The 24,416-nt window shown below is 39.3% G+C and overlaps 1 protein-coding gene across 4 annotated transcripts in view; it reads left to right on the top strand.

Moving 5' to 3' along the window:
* Positions 1-24,416, top strand: part of OSBPL6 (oxysterol binding protein like 6) — a 108,778-nt gene that overhangs the window by 36,973 nt on the left and 47,389 nt on the right. For all 4 annotated transcript variants that reach the window (XM_056349799.1, XM_056349798.1, XM_056349796.1 and 1 more), the window contains exon 2: positions 8,290-8,527. In XM_056349799.1, the coding sequence (XP_056205774.1) occupies positions 8,426-8,527 (102 nt within the window). In that variant the 5' untranslated portion in view covers positions 8,290-8,425. The remainder of the gene's footprint in view (positions 1-8,289; positions 8,528-24,416) is intronic.

Genomic DNA, 24,416 nt, shown 5'->3' with positions numbered 1-24,416 from the left:
TTAGTAAAGTGCAAAGAAATTCAGTTAGTAATGAGATTTAAAAATTACGTGCTCCTGCTCTTCCATGGAAACTTATGTTTTAAACATATATGTCAGTGAGACAGTTTTCTTTAAAGTGGTAAGAAAAAGAAATATTAGCAGTAATCAGAATATATATTGCTCTAGACTTGAAGAACACTTAACATAGTTCCATATAAAAGATCAGGTTTAATAAATGCCTAGCAACATATGAGGATACAATTGGAGAACTGCAAGTGGACAGATTGTTGGGGTGCGCCAGAATCAGGATTAAGGATTTTTTTTCTTAAAAATGAGAAAAATTAAAAATTTTAAAAAAGAAATTTATTCCTTTTTCTTTATCCCTCTTTTTCTGGGTTAATTTGCTGGGATTTTTTGTTCACGGATTGGTTTCAGTTGTGGGAAGGAAGTGGAAGAGGCTGCATCTAGCCTGAGCTCTTACCATGGAATAGGCCATTAGACTGCCTTGAATGAATTCCTCAGTGTGTTTTATCAGTGTTTAATTATCTTCACTGTTAAAAATCTGTGCCTTATTTCTAACCCGTGTATATTTATCTCTCTCTTTTTCTCCTCTTAGATTTTGTTATACCTTTGAGAAGAATTCTAATAATAAATTCCTTTCATCCTACCCTGCCCCTCACCATGTAGTGGGCTATAGATCGTCATCCAGTGACCCTTCAATCTTCTCTTTGACAAATTAAATAGACTGACCTCTATAAATCTTTTATTAGTAGTGATGTTTTTCAATCTTGTTGACATGCTCATGGTTCTCTCTTGAACCCATTTGTGACTGTCTTTGAAATGTTGGCAGCAGAACTGGACACAGTGATTTACTAGCAGTCACAAAGGTAATACAGCCTGCCTATTCCTTCTTGATATGTCCCAAATTATATATAAGCCATTAACTACATTATCCTGTGCAGCTGTGATCCGCCATGACACTTACACTTACAAACACTAATTTGTCAAGCTAATTGCTTCTAAGAATAAAATTGCATCCTGTTTTTTGTTCCTGGATGTGACCTTCTGTTTAGCATCCCCCCCAAAAAAGGTTCAGTGGAAGCTTTGACTAATCTTCCCTCTCTGTTCTCTTTGACCTGAGCAAACTCCATCAACTGCAGTCTTGTATTTGCTTCCATAAATGCATTGTATTTATATTCAGGCAGCACTGATTTTTTTTTTTTTTTTTTTTTTGTGTGGCATCCTCCCTACGAGCATATGATGATAATGCCATTTAAAATTCAAGATCAATAAAATAGGCAGTTATTTACTCTGAATCAAAATTTTACGTGGTAGGTTTGAACCATATGGCAAAAATGCAATGTTTGTGTGGTAGTGGAAATAAAACATGCAGAGAAATAAGAGATAGTTTAAGAAAAGAAAGGCAGTAAAATGCAGCCAGACATGGATTTCAAGGGGCACAAGCACCTTTTAGACGCCAGTGCTCTGCAAGATTAGTACCATTTTTCTGAAAACATTTTCTAGCCCTTTAATAAGGGAAATTAGGTTCTTTGCTTTAGATCACTGTCCAGTTGAGACACTAATTAAAAACCAGTTTAAGAGTGTTTAGGCTTCAAATCTGTTTTTCCTTTGTCCAAGTTGCCCAGTAGTAAAGAAAAAAAATCATTACCAAAATAAGGAAAAAAGTCATGGGTTTGTTTTTCTTTTTTGGGGTGAGATGGGGGTGGTTGGTTTTTTTTTTTCTTTTTTAAGAGTTTATTGAAAATTGTGAGGGTGTTTCGCATGAAAAACATCAGGATACATGAAACTTTTTTTATTCTTTAAAGCATTTCCTGAGTTTTGATGAAAATTTTCAATCTCTATGGCTTTTTTTTCAAGAATTGAAAAATGTGATATTTGAAATAATTTTTATGGAAACAAAAATCCCCCAGCAATGTTTTCAGTTTATAAAAGGGGTGGAGGGATGGGTTAGTATGTGTTGTGGTATTTTTTTGTTTGTTTTTTTTTTTTTAAAAAAGTCCTAGACTTAGGATAGTCTAGAAGGGTTGATAATATCTACCAGTTACTTTTTCCTGTTTAATGTTTAACTGGTATATATTGCATATTTGTGTTTATGAATTTGTAAGTTTGTATACATGCTTAACCCTTTGCTCACAGCAGTCTGTTACAAATACATACAACACAGTTTGATGTGCTGCGTCTGTAGTATGCAAAATCTTTACATGCCAAGCAGATCAATAGTATTCTGTTACTGTGATAGCCTGAGGAATGTGGAACAACAAAGACATCCTAATGAAAATTCTAGGGTCGCTTCAGCTATTGAGGCAATCCTCAGAGACTGCAAATGAGTTGAGGGCTTATTTTGAAATTATCATTTAAACTGGAGGGTTGGATATTGTGGAACTCCACTAATTACCATGTATGCTTCAGGGTTTCTGGAATAGCGGAAAACTCTGGCTTAATCATGTAGGCAAGCAGAAAATAGGGAAGGCAGATGTACTGACCTCTTCTTGCCTGAATCTGATTATCTGTTTTTTGACCTCATCCATTTATTTGATGAAGTCTGTTGTTAACTGTGTATTTTACAGGATATATATGCCCATACAAATATTTTTTTAAGTATTTTTTTTACTTTTTACATTATTGGGACATACTTGGACTAGCCACTAAGAAAAAAAAAAAAAAAGATACCTCAGTGTTAAAGAAATTATACCAGATGTAAAATGTTTGGGGGCAATACATTCTGTTAAGGATGACATGATAATAAGAGTGTCCAGTGATGTTTGCTGATACTGCAGTCTCCTGTGGAATATGCTGTTTAAGATGTAGAGACTGTGTACAGAAGTAGACCTTAAAAGCAAATAACCCACAAAATTCCTCCCCTACCACCACCCGCAATCAACCCCCTCAAACCCCCTACCCATTAATCAACCCCCTCAAACCCCCTACCCATTTACCCAACCACCAGAGCAAAGCCTAAGGACTTCAAAACCCACTGCATTTAATAAACGTAGTCACTGTTCACTGTTTTGGGAAATACCATGTTAATTCATTTTAATTGCTTTGACAATTCTTCCAGCAAATGCTTGTTATGGGAGGTTGTCAAATGTAGGGCTGTAAAACATGACATCTATGAAATATGTATTGTTTTCCATTACTTTTCCTGCATGATTGGCTATCAGTCCAGGAGAAGTGGTAGCCTAATTAAGAATAGTGAAACAGGTTTAGACTTTGCTCTCATTGACATAAACAATGTGCTTTAGCCAATTAATTATCTGATCTTGAAAGAGTTTACAGGAAATTGCATGTTTAAAACAGGTAAATACTGCTTTTGTCTATCGTCATGTGAAATAAGACATAAAATAGCAAGGCTTTTTTTTTTTTGCTTTTTTTTTTTTTAAATCAGAGTTTAGTGGTTGCATTGCTACAATGTACATCTAGTTACATGTTTAGCTAAATCAGCAAGTAATCCGTGAGGTGAAGGAGTGCCAACATCTGACCACATAGTAAACCCTATAAGCGACCACAAGATCTCAGAGTTTTGCTGAAGCCCAGCAGTGTGCTGGCTGTAGAAGGGAGGCTGAGGGTGTGCCCTGATCACCCCACAGCAGAGAGGCAGCTGGTTGACTCCATGCTCTTGGGAAGATCATCATCACTGCTGTGCTTGGTTCAGCACATAGAATCATTTAGGTTGGAAAAGACCTTGAGTTCAACCATAAACCTAACAATGCCAAGTTCACCACTAAACCATGTCCCTAAGCGCCACATCTACATGTCTTTTAAATACCTCCAGGGATGGTGACTCAACCACTTCGCTGGGCAGCCTGTTCCAATGCTTGACAACCATTTTGGAGAAGAAATTTTTGCTAATATATGATCTAAACCTCCCCTGGTGCAACTTTAGGTGATTTTTCTCTTGTGCTGTCACTTGTTATCTGGTAGAAGAGACCAACACCCACGTGCCTACAACCTCCTTTCAGGTTGTTGTAGAGAGTGAAGAGGTCTCCCCTGAGCCTCCTTTTCTCCGGACTAAACCACCCCAGTTCCCTCAGCCGCTCCTCATAAGACTTTTGTTCCAGTCCCTTCCCCAGCTTTGTTGCCCTTCTTTGGACATGCTCTAGCACCTCAATGTCTTTCTCATAGTGAAGGACCCAAAACTCAGCACAGTATTCAAGGTGCAGCCTCAGCAGTGCTGAATGCAGAAGGAAAATCACTTCCATTGTCCTGCTGGCCATGCTGTTTTGGATACAAGCCAGGATGCTGTTGGCCTTCTTGGCCACCTGGGCACACTGCTGGCTCATTCAGCTGGCTATCAACCAACACCTCCAGGTCCTTTTCTGTCAGGCAGCTTTCCAGCCGCTCTTCCCCAAGCCTGTAGGGCTGTGTGGAGTTAAAGGTCTTAGACAAGATCTTGAAGGTCTTTTCCAGACTAAATGATTCTGTGATCATGGAAATTGCAAACTGCATTGACCAAGTACAGCACTTAGGTCTGTACCAGAGCTCCTCCTCTCCAGGGGTATTGCTGGGCTTGACTCATTTCCTACCTACAGCCAGGTTCTAGATCCTCCTGAATATGGGCTAAAGAGCTATTTATAGCAGTATTTAGGCACAGTATGTATTGCCATTTATAGTATCAGTTTGAGAGTTTTTATATGCCAGTGTTGTTACAAATGCCTGCAGTTAGACGTGTACATTTGTTATCCAAGTCTTGAATACGCAGCTTTTAAAATACTTGAAAGGAGCAGTGGTAACACAGTCATACGAATTCTAATATCTTCTACCTTAAAAACCCTTTAGTGCTAATAAGATTTCTGAGATTTCCTACAGCACCTCATTTATTCCTACTTATAAATATTGGACCTGAAAATAATCAGTGGTCCCCTTAGATCAACAGTGTTGTTTTGGTATCTGTCTAGGGTTTAAAATTCAGTGGTCAGAGGTGAACATGTGATTTTTGATGACTTCTCTAAATTTTCACCTTGAAAGTTATTGCTGGAGCAATTACGCTATTAAAACTGCCAGGAAAATGAGGGAAATGGATTTTCTTGATGAAAATTACTGATTATGAGTTAAAAGAGAAAAGTTTGCTCTATTTTTTTCCCCTATTGTAAACATGTCAATAACTTTCCTGAATCTGGAGTTGGCCCTTTATTATTTCTGACAGGATTTGCAAATAAAACAAATCTCAAAATGAACTGATTAAAGCCTTTCCTTAAAAAGTGGATGCTTTGCTGAAATAATGTGGCTGATTCTCATATAGTGGCTTTAAAGAGATTGGGTTATTACAAAAAAAAAAAAGACAGATTGCTTACTTCCTATAAGTGGTCTATTAAATTACCACAGCTTTGCTACCGCACTGAGATGTTTTATTTCCATTACATTCTTGGGTTAGCAACATTCATGTACTGTAACGAAAGTCTGGTTATGACTTTCCTACATGAAAGGTCAGTAGTAAAGGGGGGAACAGACTGTTACATATTCCTCATAATGTAAGAACAAAGGTTGGCCTCCACTGAGTGCTCAAATATTGAATGATTGTGTTATACAGCTACAGAGCACCACAGAAAACCTCTTCCCTCCCAAATGAGAAACAGCCCCATATTGATAGATCAGTGTGAAAATGTTTTGCTTGAAATGCCAGTGACAGTCACGTATTTTTGGTTTGTTTATGTCTAGAGACTCAGTTTTGCACCCTAAATTGTCTTCTCAAATTACTCCCAGTACTGCACAAGATATTAAGTAGTCTATAAAGCATTCTGGGCATTCTTGCAGAAAAGACTTAATCAGAGTAAGGAACAACACAACAGATTTTATTTGGAGTTACTCATTGAGAACTTCCATTTATCTGTTATATGATATGCAGGTTTATTTATCACTGGGTTTATGCAAGTCATGTATTTGTATGTTTTCGTTATTTCTACTAACAGCTTTTTCACAAACTGGACTGCAGTTGGTGCAGTTTCCCAGGCTCGGTCGAACATCTTCAGATTTTGGGAGAGGACAGAGATTCCCTAATCAGTGTCAATGGACTTACCATATGGTGGAGGCTCGTGAAGCAAGATAGCTGCAAAATCCATACCTCTGATATTGCTAATATTTATTTTGACAGGCTGCTTCTCTCTTCTGTGTCAACCATTTATTTTGTGATTGGATTGTGATTGGAGAAGTCAGAGCTCTGTCTTCAATATGTCATAATTTCTTGAGGTTGCAGTCATATCTGAGCTTTAGTTAATGTGTTTTTGTCCTGGTCTCATTTAACATGGTTCAGGACAGCACCTTTCTCCACACCCACCTAAAGCTAGCTGTGCTGTGCTGACCCTTGGTGTGCTGTTATCACAGTGTATGTGGGAAGGGCACTATTTATATATATATATAAAAAAACCCATACAATTAGAGGGTGGTGGAGTAGATAGATGAGAGTTTCAAACAGGTGACATCATTCAGGGAACGATTTTATCCTAGGGTAATGGAAGATCAGACATAGTATCTATCAACTGAAGCAAGATCAAAGTAATTTGTTAAACTTTGAGAACTATAACTCCATTGCTGAACTGTCGTGATAAACTGGTGATGTACTTGCAATATTTTGACAGTGTTTGATAGGTAGCATTTGGCTGTTGACACAAATATCCTCTGTGCAGTTCTGAGTATCTATTTTTCTGTTCTCGGATGGAAATTAAATGCTTGGGTGGAGAGAAGTAAGAGAAAGCATCTAATACTCACAAAGAGGTATATATACATCACAGCGGCCGAGTAAACAGTAAAGAGAATGGCCCCTGTAGCTGTGGTCTGTGGTGGGTTAGCCCTGGCCAACAGCCATATGCCCACCCAGCTGCTCACTCTCCCCTGCCTCAGTGGCATGGGGGGGACAAAATGGGATGAGAAAGCTTGTGGGTTGAGATAAAGGCAGGGAGACTACTCATCAACTACTGTATGGACAAAACTCAGCTTAGGGAAAATTAATTTATTGCCAATTAAAATAGATTTGGGTAGTGAGAAATGAAGGACGTTAAAACACCACCTTTCCCCCTGTTTTTTCCATGTTCAGCATCACTCCTTTGTTCCTGACACCTCTAGTCTCCCCCTGCCCTGAGTGGCATGGAGGTGGTGGTGGTTGTGGTTGGCACATAGTAGTTTCTCCTTTTCACTCCTGCCTCCTCACACTTTTTCCCCTGTTCTGACATGAGTTCCCCACAGGCTCCAGTCCTTCATGGAAAAATCTGCTCAGCATGCGTGCTCCACGGGCTGCAGCTCCTTCAGGATTATCCATCTCCTCCAACGGCTGCAGGGAGTCTCTGCCTTGGTGCTTGGGGCACCTCCTCTTCCCCACCTTCTCTGACCCTGGTGTTCCCAGGGTTGTTTGTCACTTGTTTTATTCCTCCTTCCTCCTCCTCTGCCTTTATGGTGTTTTGTGCCTTTTCTTAAATATCTTTTTACTGAGGGGCTCAGCTGCGCCCTGCGGCAGGGCCACTGCAGAGCTGGCTGGAACTGGCTGTGTCTGGCCCTGGGCTGCCCGTGCCTCAGGGGGGCCGCCCGCCCCCACAGCCCCCGCGGCTGTGCCTGCGTGCCTAGAACACCCAACACGGCAGCCACAGTGTCAGCTTGGCCCTGGGTAGCTCCTGCCTTCATCAGTAGTTGGTTGGGTTTTTTTTTTAACCTGGGATTCAACAAATACATGATGAAAAGATTAATAACCCCAGGCCACAGTCTTGTGGCTGAAAGTGTTTTCTGGTCGAAGCGTTTTGTATTATCTTTCAGTCATCTTTGAGAGAGAGACGTGAGCGTGTGGTGAGCTCTGAGCAATCTGAAAGGTGGTGATCTGTGAAACTTGATTGTCCAGCCCTTCAGCAAGGCCACCATCTTTGAAAGAGGGGCCTGCTTTTAAAAAACAACTTGCAGAGTCCTCAGTCTAATTGGCAGGATTTTTAAGAAGTGCTGAATATAATGGGGTGTTCGGTGGTTTGTGTGTTGTACAGGAACTCCGAAGGAATTACTAGATGTTTTGATATTATGCAAGATGGGATAACGACCCCTTGTCAAGGATTTGTAAACTTTGCCTGAGAAGTGGTGTAAATTCCTTAAGCTTTTCTGTAGGAGTTTTTGAAATAATGTGATATCACTTTCATCTTTTGTGAGAATGCAGAACAATATATATACGTGTTTGTACTAGGTAGTTGTTAGGAAAGGAAGTAAAAAAGTGGGAGATCTGTTGGATTAAATAGTGACTGTCAACATATTTCTTTGCTGCAGAGCTAATTTGGAGTGAAGGTGTATTCATTCACTCTTTCTCTCACATTCTTCTTTATTAAGGTGCAGTTCAGCTGAAACTGAATTCCTCTTTGACTGTCAATAAACTGTGAAACATGAGGATGCAGAAGACTATCCTTTGCCTTTTTGTACATGAGTGATAAGAGCACAAGATCATTACTACAAGTTTGCTGCAAAGATGAGTTCAGAGGAGAAGAGTGTATCTCCAGCTCACAAAACATCCACTCCATCACATAGAAGTGCCTCCTCTTCATCATCGTCTCAGAGGGACAGGAGGCAGGTAAGGAAAAGATCTAGATGTTTGTAACATCTGGTGAAATTATTCATTTATTCTTATAATATGGCTGTTAGTTCCCACTAGCTCTAAATTCACTTGCTTATAGCACTGGATAACATTACTATAGCCAAGAACTGCGGATTTTTTTTTAAATCACTCCCACTTTCTAAAGTGGTTTACAAAAGATTCAGAAGCAACATGGGCACTACGTGTAGCACTGGAGCAGGAAGGTTATAATCATGTGGGTAACTAGGAAACGTGCTTTGAAGTTTTCTGGGAAGTGGTTTCTTGGGCAGCATGAACCTACCTGCTTCCAATTGTTTTGTCCTCTATGAATATCTCTTTTTGTAAATGTAACTACAGAGATATATTATCTTTTTACAAGGTGATATTTCAATTAAATTTAAGTAACACATTGTTCATCCTTTATAGAAGCACCTGATATTTTAAATATTATTTGATTTACTAAAAATTTACACTGATTGTCCCAGATCATATAGTACTAGTTCAGTTACGTCAGACTTCCATTTTCACGACACCCTTGTCTCTATGGGTGTAATTTGTCTTTTCTGAAGGATCCATTTGAGATGAGGGCTGTAATATTTCCCCTCAAAACAGCCGGGGCATTCCTGTGGTTTTTTTAGGACTCGGAGTATAGTCTGGATCCAGTATCAGTGGGATCACTTCAGAAAGTATCAGAGCTACCCACTAAATTTCAGATAGTTGTTATCTGTATATTTACAAATGCAAAGGTTGATACTAAAAATTAGAACAGAAACATAATACTTTAAAACTTTGATCCATGGAAATCTTGAACACTAAATCATCGTCTGAGTTAGTTTAACATAATTATGTTTAAAAAAGAAATGTACAAAATGTAAGAATATAATGACTTCATAATCTAAAATATTGTGAAATTTTTTAAATTAATGCAATATTGGCTTCTTTTCAGCTTGACAAGGAAAAGAGGCAGGAGAAAGAACTTAAATAATTGTTTGCTGTGTTATGCATTTACTTGAATGGCTGTAGCTTAAGAACATTTTCACAGCTACTTGTATGGCAGCTGTGACACTTTTCTCAACTGCTGCTGATACAGTTTTTTTCCCTTACCTGAGTTATAAAAATTTTGAAAACTGAGAATTTTGATGAAAACTGTAACATTTACAGTTTTGAATGTAAATATTCTTACCATAAGGTATGTTCAAAATGTTAAACCAGGAGAAGAATTCTGATGTGTATTCAATAACATGTGAGAAATCACTCCGGAATTTTAAAAATAATTTCCATTGCTTTTCAGTGAAGCCAAAAATTGTATTCTTACAGGTGGTAAATATTTTCCCTTTCATGCTGTACAGGATTTGGGATACTTTACTCAGTTAAGTCCTGGTTAGCATATGATTTCCTCTTAATTTTTAGTAGTTCCATTTGGAGCAAGAATTTTGACATCTTTTATTTAAAGCATCAGTATATTTTATCTTCCACATTTATAGCCAAGTAAGGTGAATGCAAGACTTGTAGGAGCTGCTGAGCTCAGCTAAGAGCATAGTCTTTGAGTTCTTTATGTAATTAAGTAGTTTGGTATGATCATACAAGTGAGAATAAAAACAAAATTACCTTTTGGGAATACATTTTGCCGTAAAACTAATGGCTACCATATCTGTTACCATAGCAACGGGGTAGAGCAAAGTATACCTGTCATCATAATGAAATGGATGCTTAAGTTCATATTTGGTCACTGAAACGTGAAGCATGATTTTAAAATAATGCTGAAGAGGTCGACGGTGTAATGCATCTAGAGCTCTCTTGGATCCAATAATGTCTGATAGTGCTTAACAAGCATATTTAGGAATGTAAATGTGGACTGGAAAGGCTACTGCTAGGCATTAATTTTTTTGCTTTAGAGTGCTTTTCAGTGTTAAAGGCAGAGAAATATGCAGGAGAACGAATGGGTGGGCAATTTTTTCTGCAATGAAACTGAGGTACAGCATACAACACAGTGTGAGGTGCAATGATACTATATTCAGGGAAATAAACATACAAATGTTTCCCTTGTGCATGTAGACACAGTAAATCAACCAGCTTCATCATACCAGCTACTGTAACAACTTTATTTCTAATTTCTTTCTTTTCTTCTGGCATTATTTGTGTTTATCTTGATTTTCATAGGCTTTCCCTCACATTCAATGATAGGTAGGGGATTTTGGTTCAGGGGCTGTTGGGCTTTACTTTGAAAAGGCTTGAAAATTGTGCCTTGCTGTCTCCTTGGACTTTTCATAGCAGCTAGGAGAAAAGCACCCTTCCTGAAGGGCTAATATGTATGGGTGTGGAAAGTGATGTGACTGGATGAAGTGTCAATGTAGCTTTCATTGTCATATGTGAGGATAGCACTTGATATTTCTAGATAGTTAATGACTGAAGTCTTCTCATCATATAATTCTTGTCAAAGTCATACTGGCAATTATGGAACAGTTTCCCAATAAATTATGGCACAGGAGGCTCAATGAATGTGAACATGACTGATAAATCATTTCAGTGAGAGTGGAAAATGTCATGCTGCATTATGCTGGCATTTTAAGGCAGCTTTCTTATTTGCACAATATACATCACCTAAGAGAATTAGCAGTCAGCAAAAGCTTTGACATTGCCAATTTGCAGGCTCCATGACTAAGTAATTGGTAAATGAACAGACTACTGAAGCCAGCAATAACCAAAAAACTGGGTTCAGATTTTTGTCGTCGTAGGAATTTCAGTGTCATTAATTTTCATCAAAATCATGGTTAATTTGGACTATTAGATAGAATGTGGCCTAGGACCAACTTGGTTTGTTTAACCCCTGAGCTGAGCAGAGTGGGAGTGGCAGGGCAGTTGTAGTGTCCTTCATAGGAATACTTTAGAATGGAGCAACAGCAGTTTTTCCTACTGTGGAGCTGTTGCAGAGCATAGAACCCCTGTCATTTCCACTGTTAGGGGATCTCCCTAAGAAAACTAAGAGTCCCCACACAAAGTTGTGCATAAAAACTGCAGTTCTGACAGCCTTTTATGTGGGCTGTGCTGGAAAGGGAGACTTTTTTTTTTTCATCCCTCGTGAAACTCTGAAAAGGCTAGTTGTATTCTGTTGCACAACAAAAAGGAGGAAAACTAATATCGTTTTTAGAAAGTACAGCTGAATATGATAAAATCGTGTTGTGTATTCAGTTTGATGGGTGTGAGTTATGTATAAATATTCCATATTTTATTTATTGACTAAGTATGCAAGTCACACTGCATGCTGTAATATGTTATATATTCTCTGCAATGCATGTGTAGTAATACTGTACTGAGAAGGCAGAAAGAAGTAAATACATTATAGAGTTAGCAGCGTGCAGTTTGGTAAACTGGGGCCTGATCTCAAGCTATTTAAACAGAGGGAGTGATATAGGAGAGTAATAATGAAACTGAACAAAGGAAAGATTTTGACTTTTCTGACCAACATCTAAAGGCTAGCTAATACATGATGTGAAGTGGATTTAGCTATGCCTGTTATTTAAATGCAAGGATTTATCTTCCAATGTCTCAATTTTCTTTTTCAGGGCAGGGATGACCAGCTGTTATCTCCTTCTCTCTCTGTTTCTCTTTGTCAGACTGCTGTTTCAACAAATCCGTGGTTGTTTTCCCACACAGCAAACACAAAGGAGAAAAGCTTTTAGTCTTATTGCGCTGAGCTTTGAGTCTAAAATTTTTTTTCTTTCTTTTAAGAGCAATATTGACTAACAGGAGAAAGGATGTACTCAAAGGAGACAGAAAGGACTGAGTTTGGGCAGATGATGTTTACTTGGTCTTGAAATTTAGGAGCGGAGCATGATTGCAAAGTCAAGTCTCTGGTCTTGCCTAGATGTCTATGCTGGAAAATGCCTGGTTAGCTTTTTATAACCACTGTGTTTTAGTTGCCTAAGTAATCACCTGAAAGCATTATTTCCTAAGGCAGGTATCAGCATTTTGTAGATAAACAGGCTGTAATGATGATGGAAGGATCAAGTCATTTGTCAGCAGCAACCTTAACTAAACCTTAGTTTACAGAGTATCTGGAGAACTATAACAAAGTTATTGCAGTAGGTGTATCTGGGAGTGAAATGCGTAGTACCTGAAAAAAAGGACAAAAAGGACTATTAATCATTATTTAGATATAGAGATACAGTAGTAATCTAGGCCTCACAGTCCTATGCACTGTATTAAGCATGTAATAAAAGGTAGTCACTAGCATAAAGTGCTGATTAGATGAGATGGACATAGATTGGGAGCAGAAAAAGAGAGGTGACTTGTCTGTTGTCTCTTTCATTAACTAATGATAAAGCATAATGAGAAAAGATGTGCATAATAGGAAAATGTCATGGCTTCTATGTCATTTCTAGAGTTTCATGCTTCCAGCTAAGATTAAGAAAAGTAGAATCATGAAGGGAAGTCTCTTGGCTAAGAAAACTGCCATCAAGTTTTTTCCCAGAAATGAGCTGCAAATTTTTCATAAATGGTACTGCAGGACCATCAGGTTCTGTGAAGCTGAGTTCATATAGGCCGTCTGCATGCCAGAGCAAGTGCATGGTGCTGGGGGAGAAGTGAGAAGTGCCAGAAGTAGAGTGCTGAGCTGTGCAGTGCAGAGGGGAAAAGGTACTTGATTTAGAGAGTGAGACTCTTGGTTAGGAAATGAATAGGTGAAAGAAATGAGTAGGACAGAGAGAACTGGGTGGGCCAAATGTTTCATGTCCTACAACCTCATGAAGCTAAGAAGCAAGGCCTGGTTTGTAGGGAGAAAAACAACTGGCTGAAAAAGTAAGGGCAGAGTAGAGAGAAGGAAAGCAAGGAGAGAGGTGGTGGGGTTTTTTTGTGACCAGGAGTATCTGGGAGAGCTGATTGGTGTGTAGAAGAAAAAAAAAACCCAAATAGGTACAAACAGTCTTTTATTCTAACTGCTTTATGTTTAAGAAGCTCTTTTTATGGGGTTATTCTAAGCAATAGCAGATTCACTTTTAATCTGTCCCACAGAAAAAGTGGTCTAGTATTTGAGACTGGAGGTACTTAAGGTAAAATGCTGGGGGTTAAAATGAGAGACCTGCTGTTGCTATTGCTTTGGCTCCTGTTGCTGCTACACCTTTCTGGGCAGCTCAATGGGAAGTAGCAAAGCAGTGGCAATGGGAAGAGTCATGGCAGGAGCAGCTGCAGTGGCATTTCAGCCACTAGTGCTTTTCCCTTGGTAGGCTAGGTTGGCAGGGTGAGGTCCATCACGTACACAGATTCATCTTTCCTGGTGGAAGTTAAAGTGCTTTGAAAGAATCTCTCTCTTTTCATTGTCCTATTTTTCCTGGCAGACTGGGAACAATTGGGTGTCTGAGAGTTTGTGAAGGGATAGGAAGGAGTGTTTGTGCTCATGTAGTTTAATTTTTTGGTTGTAATATATTGAGATGCCTCAAACTCAACTTTTTTTTTGATTGTTTGTTTGGTTGGTTTGGTTTTATGACCAGTTAGGATCAGTGACATAATATCAAGGACAATTTTGTGGCTTCATTATAGATTTCTGCCTCATAAACAATGGCAATATAATCAATTGGCATTTTTACCATGCCTGCCTATCTGTCCAGTGTGCCTTAGACAGTGTTGCTCATACAAGATTGGAATATAATATAATGTAGTATATTCTATGTGGAAGAGAAGTCTTAGCACATTTATATCCCTTCTTTATTTTTAAACTGAGTAGCAACCTATGTGCTCGCTCACTGTTGTCAGCCTGATGTGACATCTAGGAAAAAAATCTTGGTGATTACCTGTAAATTTCACTTGTTCCTGTCTCTGTGACTTTAAAAGAAAGGAAGGCAGGGATGAACAGTCGTCTAGTAGATACGGTACACATCTGAGAACATGGAGCCTTATTTCCTAGCTTTGCTCTGTAGCAAAGTTTAGACTTCTAAGAGCATTTTTACTTCTCAGTAGTTTATGAGATTTATTTCAATAATAATTATTAATATCTTTTAAGAATTTCAAACTGAAGATGCTACTAAATGGCAAATACTGTTATTACAGTGATTTAATTATCTTTTACTCTTTTTCCTAATTAACTCTCTTCACATAATACAGTTGAAACAGCATTAGAGCAGAAAGTGTTAAGTGAATACCTTAAAAGCAACAACTCACTGGAGCAAGCAAATGTTCTGAGGAAGCCAAATAATAAAGTGCCAAAATTGTTAAGAAAAACATGCAACTATTCTTTAAATTGGTTAGTTGCTGCTACTCCACAACATATTTTTTTCCCTGTGCCTATAGTAGAGTCTAGACATGTTCCTTAAGTTCAGGAGGTAGGGGGTCTTACTTCAGTATCTGAAAAAAAAGTCTGAAACAATGTAATTTATGAAGCTGTAGAACACACGTGTGAGTTACATTAAGTTCAATGTCATAGCACTTGTCTTGAATGAAATCATAAATCTCAGGCCTGTTTAAGATTCCTTTTTCATCACTCAAATGGGTAACAGTGAACTACTTGGTGAGCTAACATTTATAGGTGGCACAATCAGACCTTCAGTAGAACGTAAAGACTTTCAAGTGAAGTGCTCTGGACTACAGATTTGTCTGGTGATGGGATAGGAACCTGTGTAAGTGAGACTCGGAGGGGACTGGTGCAGATTGACACTAGGGGTGAGGCAGGCCCCCCGAGCATGAATGCTGATGGGTGCACTGAAAGTATGAGACATTCCTGCTCTGGCACTGGGAATCCTTGGGGGCAGGGCTGCTGGCATGTATTGGCAGCAAAACATGCCCAGGAGCCCAGTTAAGACTGAATGCAGCCGGCTCGCTGTCTGTATGTTGTGAAGCCAGCCTGCAGGCATGCAGCAGATGTCCCTCATCCTGTGCCTATATTTCTGCCTAGAATTTACTCAGTTAATACATGGCAACCAGAAGAAGTACATCTGTGTGCATGTGCACTGGATAGACCCTTTCCAATCTGATATTTGGATCACAAGTGCCCCTGCCCTTGGTAATATCTGTAGTGGTTTGAACACAAGATCTCCCAGAGTACAGTCCTGGAGATTAATAGAGGGAGATGCTGCCTCTTTCTAAGAAAAAATTGGTCTTAAAGCTGTTAAAGACATAAAATGGTTGGAGAAGTCAAGGAGAGACAGCCTAGTGTACAAGTGTCCTCGTTTTCGTTAAACCACGACAACAAGGCAAACCAGCACAATAAAATGTCTGAAAGACCTGTGAGGGGAAAAAAGGCTGTGTGGGAGACTTGGTCCCGTTCTTGACAGTGATAGTGTGCATGCCACGCTGCCCCACGGGGCCACACGTACGTGTTCTCTGAGCTGCATAAACATTGCGATCTGAGTTATCTTACCTCTAGGAGTGCTTTATAGACTGCATGGAGAATGCTAAAGTTCAGATATGTGCTATGAAGAAAGATTTAATTTTTTAAACTGTGTCAGTTTGATTAGAAATGGCATATGTAGTTATCTTCTATTACAAAAGCTGTGAAATTGCTCACATAAAAGCTTAATTACCCATGACAGATAAAGTGGTGTTTTCAGAACATGGTCACTCTTAACATTCTTCCTGTATCATTCTTATTTTTTCCCCTCTACCATATATGCACATCCATAGCTATGTGTGCATGTCTCACTTTCCTTGAAAATATAAACTAAAATATCAGGTTGTATGTTTTAAAAAAATGAATATTCATACAATTAAAGTGTCCTCAAACACTGAGTGATATTATCATAACATGCACTCATTTTTTAACTGCAACTTGATCCAAAATGGGCTGTCTGGGATCAATGAGGAATGTGTATGTACACACACACATGAATTCAGAGGGAAAAAGTGCAACTCTTCTGAAGTGCTATTTAGGATTTCTGGGAAATGGGGGGAAAACAAAGAGAGGCATGATTTTATTTTCATTTCCTCAGTGGAGAGGAAAGACACAAAAGTGAAAAGGGGAGGGAGGTTAATGGCAGCTTTCAAACGAAGGCTTCTGTTTTCAAGACAACATGCATGATTGGGTTTATCCACATTCAAGACATGCAAATGTATTAGGCAGAATAAATATATGCCTTAGTAAAGTATTTGCTGTTCTGACATCCTTCTATTTTATACTGGGATTGAAAATGAAGCTGTTATACCCAAACTTCCCAGCCCCCCCCCCCCCCCCCAGTACAATATCCCCCACCCCCCCCAGTACAATAAGACTTCCTGTAAAAAAAAACAAAAAGTGATGAAGTTTTTCAACCCCCCCTTTTTGCTAGCTCCTGTATTTTTGTACTGCATATATTAAAGTTTAAAGAATATTGAGAAAGTCTAAGTGGGTAGCTTACACAAGGATGTGAAAGAGAGTCCCAGGAAGAAAGGACTTTCTTTTGAATCTACACACTTTTTAAAGTGAGTTTCCAGCTTTTTTGCCTATTATTTCTGTTAATTTAGACTCCTTTGCAAGCATTCATTAAAGTGAAAATTGCATATATTTTCTGAAGGCCATTCAGTTTGTCTAAAGTGGTTTCGTTAATTAACCAAATAACATATCAAGGAATGGTTTTCTTTTCTGTATGTAATTTTATTTTTCCTCCTTTTTTTATTAACTATATCAGCAATTATAAAATTAATTGCTAGCCTGAGACTAGTGAAATATCCATCCTTTTAATTGTCATTATTCTATAGTCATAGAAAAGCTTTGCATCACTACCAAACATTTAAATTCTCTCTCTCAGATGTGTCAATTAATTTATCTGTTTGGTCTCTTTTGAGATAAGTGTGTCAACATCTAAAGTGTGAAAGGAGAAGATTGTCATTAAAGAATCAGGCTGCAACCTGGTAGGCGTTCCAAACCATAGAGAGAAGATTGCTGTTACAATAGCAAAGAGAAGATCGCTGGTGCAATGATAGCTCTTTCTGCTTTATCTAGTTGTGCTAGTACTTCCCTTCGAGAAGCTCTTCAGAGGAGTAAGAACTTAATTCTCTTCAGAGTTTGTCGAAAAGTACCCTGAAAAGCAAAAGCTTCTTTGCTTCCAGAGCCTAAAAGCATTGTTCTGAGGTACCACGTACAATACAGAGCTGGAATTCCGAAAAGGGCTGACAGAGAGCTCATGAGTTAACAAATCCTTGACATTTCTGTAATGCAAGAAGTGTTTTATTTTGCATGTTCCAGAAAAGAAGTAGACACGTACATGCAAGCTGCTGCTTAGATATACTTGTCTTTCAGTAAAAAGGTTACAAAGAGAAAATGTTGCACTTAAGCACATTTCTGTACAAGATGAGCATGTGCTACAAGAAGAAAAAAAAGAAAGATTAACTACATGTGCTATTCATAAAGTATTGTTTAGTTCCTTTGTCTGTTGGTTGATAGCTGAGATTGTTGAAAGCAGCTATGGAGCAGTGTCAATAGAAGAGACTGAGGATGAGAATAGGACCACGGTTGCTTTATACAAATTAAAAAAAAAATGTGCTGGAAGAAACAAAGGAGAAATACATTGATAGAGAGATGTGGTTGTTTTGCTTTATACTCACGCTTCTCTCACAATGATATTCAAGAATTTCTTTATTCCACTATCAACAAAATGAAAGCCAAAACTGACTGAGATAAAAGCAAGCATCAAGGTTGTTCCCTTTGCAAATAATATTGCAGATTAATTCAGCATATGTCACAGCTTTGTTTAAAAGGTAGTAAAACCTGGTACGTCTGCAGTCAATTCTGTGTCTACCTTATTACTGCTGCTGTATTTCAGATAACTGGAGAATACTGTTGTTCTTAGTTTGAGAGAAAGTGATTAAAGATTGTACTTCATACTAAATGGTATTCAAATAAGCATAGGTTTGTGCAGGGGCAGCTGTGTTGCAAAAAGAATGCCAGTGAATAGTGGATAATAAAAGATACAGTAGTGAGCCCTTTGGGTTGAAAAAAAACAACACAAAAAACCCAGACAGAAAAACTCTATTTTGAATTACTGTATAGAACAGTGTATGTCTAGGCCCTGTGGTTATGGGTGTTGAAGACTCCTGAATGCTGTGAGCAAACAAAATGACCCACCAAATCTTTTTCATTAGTTAACTGTTAGCCACGTTGGACACATTTCTGAACTAAAGAGAGTATGTGTCCAATGTGAGTGATAAATTCCTCACCAACTTGTCTTTTTCTTGGAAATGAATAAATTACAATTTAGAGAGAACTCACTGTGTTAAATATTACTCATTCCATTAAGTAATTAAGCAGCGAAGCAGAAAGGAGAGGCACGAGTGCCAGACTTGTCCTTCACTGGATTTCCTATTTCTGCTTACCCAGTATCTTTTTTCTTTCCTTACCTTCCCTTTGAAAACAGTTGAATGTCTTTTCTGTTAATGGGAAGTCAGAGTCAGTTAAGAAATGTTAGGGTCTTCAGCCTCTGGCCTGATGGAGATCAGACACTCCATGTGCTGGTATTTGTTATGGAGGACGAGGTGAATGGGTCACTGAACTCTTCAACTGAGAAATGAAGTTGTCAAGATATATAGAAAGATATGTAAAACACATTTTCCATTCTTCGCCTCTAGAGAAGATCCTCACATGTCTTTGGGGAAAAAAAAAGGAAAAAAATGCAGGGCAGAAATCAACATTTGTTTTCCCCATGTGTAGGCTTGTTAGCAGCATTTTGGGCAAATATGTGCTTTACATACATAATGTATGTTGTGAATAATCTCAGCTGAAGGAAGGACTGTAGTGAGGACTAAGATTTAACAATGGAATTACAAAGCAATTTCAGTTAAATTTGTAATCTTGCTGAATTCATTTCCAAGAGCACACAGAATTTCATGGTGCTGATGTTTTTATCCAGGGCAAGCCAGCTATAGTGCCCAAGTAATCCTGAAACATGAGGGATGTGTGGAGTGGAGCAGTGCAGAGGTTGATTTTGTCTGCCTCTATTGTTGGATTGAAAGGAATGAGTACTAGGTTGATTGATATGCCTGGATGAATGGATTATTCATTTTTCTATGTGATTATAAACAAAACCCAGAAGCTGTATTGATCTGCCTCTTTTTTTTCTTTTTCTTACTAGCTTTTTTTAACTGCTTCCTTTACTAACTATTTTTCTCGTTAAAACAAAAAAATCTTGATGATAACTTAAAGATGGGGAATAAACAAGAGGAGTTAGAGGTGTGAGCAGGCCTGCAGGGCTGTGATCTTGTTGGCATCATGGAGTCATGGTGGGATGGCTTTTATGACTGGAGTGTTGGAATGGAAGGAGACAGGCTCTTTAGGAAGGACAGGCAGGGGAGACAAGGAGAGGATGTTGCCTTGTGTGTCAATGACTAGCTGGAGTGCATGGAGCTCCACCTGGGGCTGGAAGAGGAGCCAACCAAGAACTTATGGGTCAGAATTAAAGGGAGGGCAGGGACAGGTGACATTTACAGTGAGTGCCTGCCACAGGCAACCTGACCAGGAAGACCTGAGCAGGTAAGGCCTTCTATAGACAGCAGTAGCCTCACATTCACAAGCCCTGGTCCTCATGGGGGACTTCAGCCACCTTGATACCTGTTGGAGGGACAACACGGCAGGGCATAAGCAATCCAGGAGGTTCCTTAATGAATATATTGTCGGTAAATTCCTTCTCCAAGTGATAGAGGAGCCAATGAGGAGAGGTGCTATGCTGGACCTTGTTCTCCTCAACAAGGAAGGGCAGGTGGGGAATGCAAAGCTTAAGGGCAGCCTTGCCTGCATTGACCATGAAATGGTGGATTTCAACATCCTTAGGGCATCAAGGAGGGTGCACAGCAAGCTTGCTACCCTAGACTTCAGGAGAGCAGATTTTGGTCTCATTGGGGATCTGCTTGGTAGAGTACCATGAGGTAAAGCCCTGGAGGGAAGAAGGGCCCAAGAAAGCTGGTTAATATTCAAGGATCACCTCCTCCAAGCTCAGGAGCGATGCCTCCCAACAAAGAGGAAGTCTGGAAAAAAACACCAGGAAGCCTGCATGGATGAACAAGGAGCTCCTGGGCAAACTCAAACACAAAAAGCAAGCCTATAGAGGGTGGAAGCAAGGACAAGTAACCTGTGAAGAATGCAGAGAAACTGTCTGAGCAGCCACGGCCCAGGTTAGAAAAACTAAAGCCCTGACAGAATTAAATCTGGTCAGGGATGTCAAGGGCAACAAAAAAAGCATCTGTAAGTATGTCAGTGATAAAAGGAAGACTAGGGAAAATGGGGAAAATGTGGGCCCTCTCCGGAAGGAGACAGGAGACCTGATTACCCAGGACATGGAGAAGGCTGAGGTAATCAAAACTCTTTTGCCTTGGTCTTCCCTGGTGAGTGCTCTAGCCACATCACCCAAGTCACAAAAGGCAAAGGCGGGGACTGGTAGCATGAAGAATAACCCACTATAGGTGCAGGTGAGGTTCAAGACCACCTAAGGAACCTGAAGGTGCATAAGTCTGTGGGATTTGCTGAGATGCATCCATGGGTCCCATCCAGGGAACTGGCAGATGAAGTGGCTAAGCTGCTATCCATCATATTTGAGAAGTCATGCCAGTCCAGTGAAGTTCCCACTGACTGGAAAAGGGGAAATGTAACACCCATTTTTAAAAAGGGAAAAAAGGAAGACCTGGGGAACCTCAGGCCGGTCAGTCTCACCTCTGTGCCCAGCAAGATCATGGACAGATACTCCTGGAAACTGTGCTAAGGCACACAGGAAATAAGGAGGTGATTGGTGACAGCCAACATGGCTTCACTAAGGGAAAATTGTGCCTGACTAAGCTGGTGGCTTTCTACAACAGGATTACAGTGTTGGTGGATAAGGGAAGAGCAACCGAAATGATCTACCTGGAACTTGTGCAAAGCATTTGATGCTGTCCCTCATGACATCCTTGCCTCTAAACTGGAGAGACCATGCATTTGATGGATGGATCACTCAGTGGATAAGGAATGGGCTGGATGGTTGCACTCAAAGACTTCTGGTCAATGGCTCCATGTCCAAGTGGAGACCAGTGACAAGTGGTGTTCCTGAGGGGTCAGTATTGGGACCAGCACTGTTTAATCCTTTGTTGGCAACATGGACGCTGGGATTGAGTGCACCCTCAGCAATTTTGCCAATGACACCAAGCTGTGTGCTGTGGCAATCACACTGAAGGGAAGGGGTGCCATCCAGAGGGACCTTGACAGGCTTGAGAGGTGGGCCTGTGCAAACCCCATGAAGTTCAACAAGGCCAAATACAAGATGCTGCACATGGGTAGGGCCAATCCCAAGCACAAATACAGGCTGGGCAGAGAATGGAGTGAGAGCAGCCCTGAGGAGAAGGACTTGGGGGTGTTGGTGGATAAGCTCAACATGACTGGGCAACGTGCACTTGCAGCCCAGAAAGCCAGCTGAATCCTGAGCTGCATCAAAAGAAGCATGGCCAGCAGGTTGAGGGAGGTGATTCTCCCCCTCTACTCTGCTCTGATTACACCCCACCTGGAGTACTGCATTCAGCTCTGGGCCCCCCAACATAAGAAGGATGAGAATAAATCCAGAGTACAGCCATGAAGATGATCAGAGGGCTGGAGCCCTTCTCCTGTGAAGACAGGCTGAGTGTTGGGTTTGCTCAGCCTGGAGAAGAGAAGACTCTGGGGAGACCTTATTGCAGCCTTTCAGTACCTCAAGGGGAACTACAAGAAGGCTGGAGAGGGACTTTTTACAATGGCATGTTGTGATAGGACAAGGGGTAATGGCGTTAAACTGAAAGAGGGTAGATTTAGATTAGGTATTAGGAAGAAATTCTTTACTGTGAGGGTGGCAAGACAGTTGCCCAGGAAAGTTGTGGATGCCCCATCACTGGAAGTGTTCAAGGCCAAGTTAGAAGTGGCTTTGAGCATCCTGGTCAAAAGTGGAAGGTGTCCCTGCCCTGAGTCCTTTCAACTCAGACCATTCTTTGGTTCCAAGATCTAAATAATTTTTATTTCTGTGACGCTAAATAACTAAATTCCTGCATTACAAAAATATCTGCTTACCAAAGTATCAAACAAATGTGTATTTTCTAGCTGTACATTTGCAGAAAAACAAAATGCATTAATGGAAAACATTTTGCACCAAGTAATGTCTCAATATTATGCTAGAGACATGTAAAAAATTTAAAGAAATTATTTTGTGTCAGTATAATGGTGGTCATGACAGAAAAAATTGGAAAGCAGACATTTACAGAAAACAAGACAAGATGTCTTGAAGTAAAGACTGTAAAGAAGGCAATTTTATTTCAAAAGTGTTCATTTTCTTATTTCCAAACAAAGAGCTGAATAAGTCAGCATTCATTAAAGTGCTGTTAGCTAATAATGTATTTTGTAACTGAAGTGGAACTGTAATGACTGAGGGCTGATTTAAAATAAAAAATAAAGGCACAAAACCCCCTTGCCTTAAAGTCATGCAATTGAAAATGTCACTGGTAATCTGGCAAGCCAAGGGCTATTGGGTTACTCCACTCTAAATATTGTACAAAATGATATTGCAGTTATGTAACAACAAACTGCACGGGCTGCTACATATGAGACCTTCAGAACATCTGTGTTGGGCATTGCTCCATCTCAAGATGGAGCGATTCCTGCCTGCCAAACAAAACTGGCAAGAAAGTTGGGAATCGTCCTGATTATGCTAATGAAGTGACATTTTAATCTTTCTTGGAGGAACAGATTCAGGTTCTCTTGTATATTGTTTCAATGTGATACTGTGTGCATAAGTAGCATTTCGTATATTCAATGAGAAAACTTTATCGTAGTTTATCATTAATAACTTTGTGGCGAGTAGCTCAAACAAGCATATTAAATTATTTGACATGTAATGTAGGAACTTGTGCTACATAAATACAAATGTTTTCCTCATTTGACTAGCAATAGACATACTAATAAGATTGGCCTGCCTTTGATAAAGCAGAAGATTTCCAAGCATAGATAACAAAGCTCTTGCTTGTTGGCCCTGTGGAATGTGGCAGGTAATATAATACTGCTGCTTTTCCACATTCTTCACTGTAATAGTATATTTTAAATAACTGAAAATAAATGCTGATTATTGTTGCATAGTGGCAGGGATGCTTATTAATCTCCACTGACAACAGAGACAATCCCCATATTTTCATAATGTCATTCACAATTGCACATTGAAAGAGAACAATGAAGGTCTGTGTTGCTCTGCAGCAAGATGGGGTCTGTGTTATATATGCATTTATATGAATAGCTGTGTTTATTTTCATTTAGTTTGTTTATAGTCCTTATGCACTTAGTTATCTGTATAAACAATAATATTTACTCTGCTGTTTCTATGTATTTTTATATTCCCTGATTGTTTCTGTTGTCACTTGTACCTGTGTAATCTTTTTCAGTGAAGGTAAATACGCTTAATTGTGAACAAAATATAATTGCCATTTTCAGTTGAGAAAAACTTACCCTTTTCAGAGGGTAATTGCAATTGCAAGTTTGTCATTGTGCTACATGTCCTGGAAATTAAATAGTTTTATGTTATGCCAAAGAGATACTACTGCCATGTTGTGCTGGAATTCATAAGAAATAATAATATGAAATATAGCAAAATTTCACCAGAGAATGAAATGCAAATTCAAACAGGCAGAATGTGGTTATTTTCTCCTGTAGCAAAAATGCTTTTTCTTTTACAAAATACAAGTGAAACAATTCTGGAAAATGGGAAGACATTTTTAGATGTCAAGAATAGAAGTTTTTTCAGGACTAGTTGTGACATTATATATTTTATTTTTGTACCATGCTTTGAAGATACAAATTTTTATAGTATTGTCATACATAAAACCAGCTGTAATTGTTTAAGATCATTGCTTTCCCTAAATGTTCACCAGTGAGCCCATCAGCTGAGATCCAGTAACTGATCTTGTGATCTCATGTACTGAGTTACTTCACCTCAATTGAGTAGCCAATAACACA

This window comes from Falco biarmicus, chromosome 8, assembly GCF_023638135.1.
Source record: "Falco biarmicus isolate bFalBia1 chromosome 8, bFalBia1.pri, whole genome shotgun sequence".
NCBI lineage: Eukaryota > Metazoa > Chordata > Aves > Falconiformes > Falconidae > Falco > Falco biarmicus.
The sequence above is the reverse complement of the archived record's forward strand: the minus strand, read 5'-3'. Positions and strand labels throughout refer to the sequence as shown.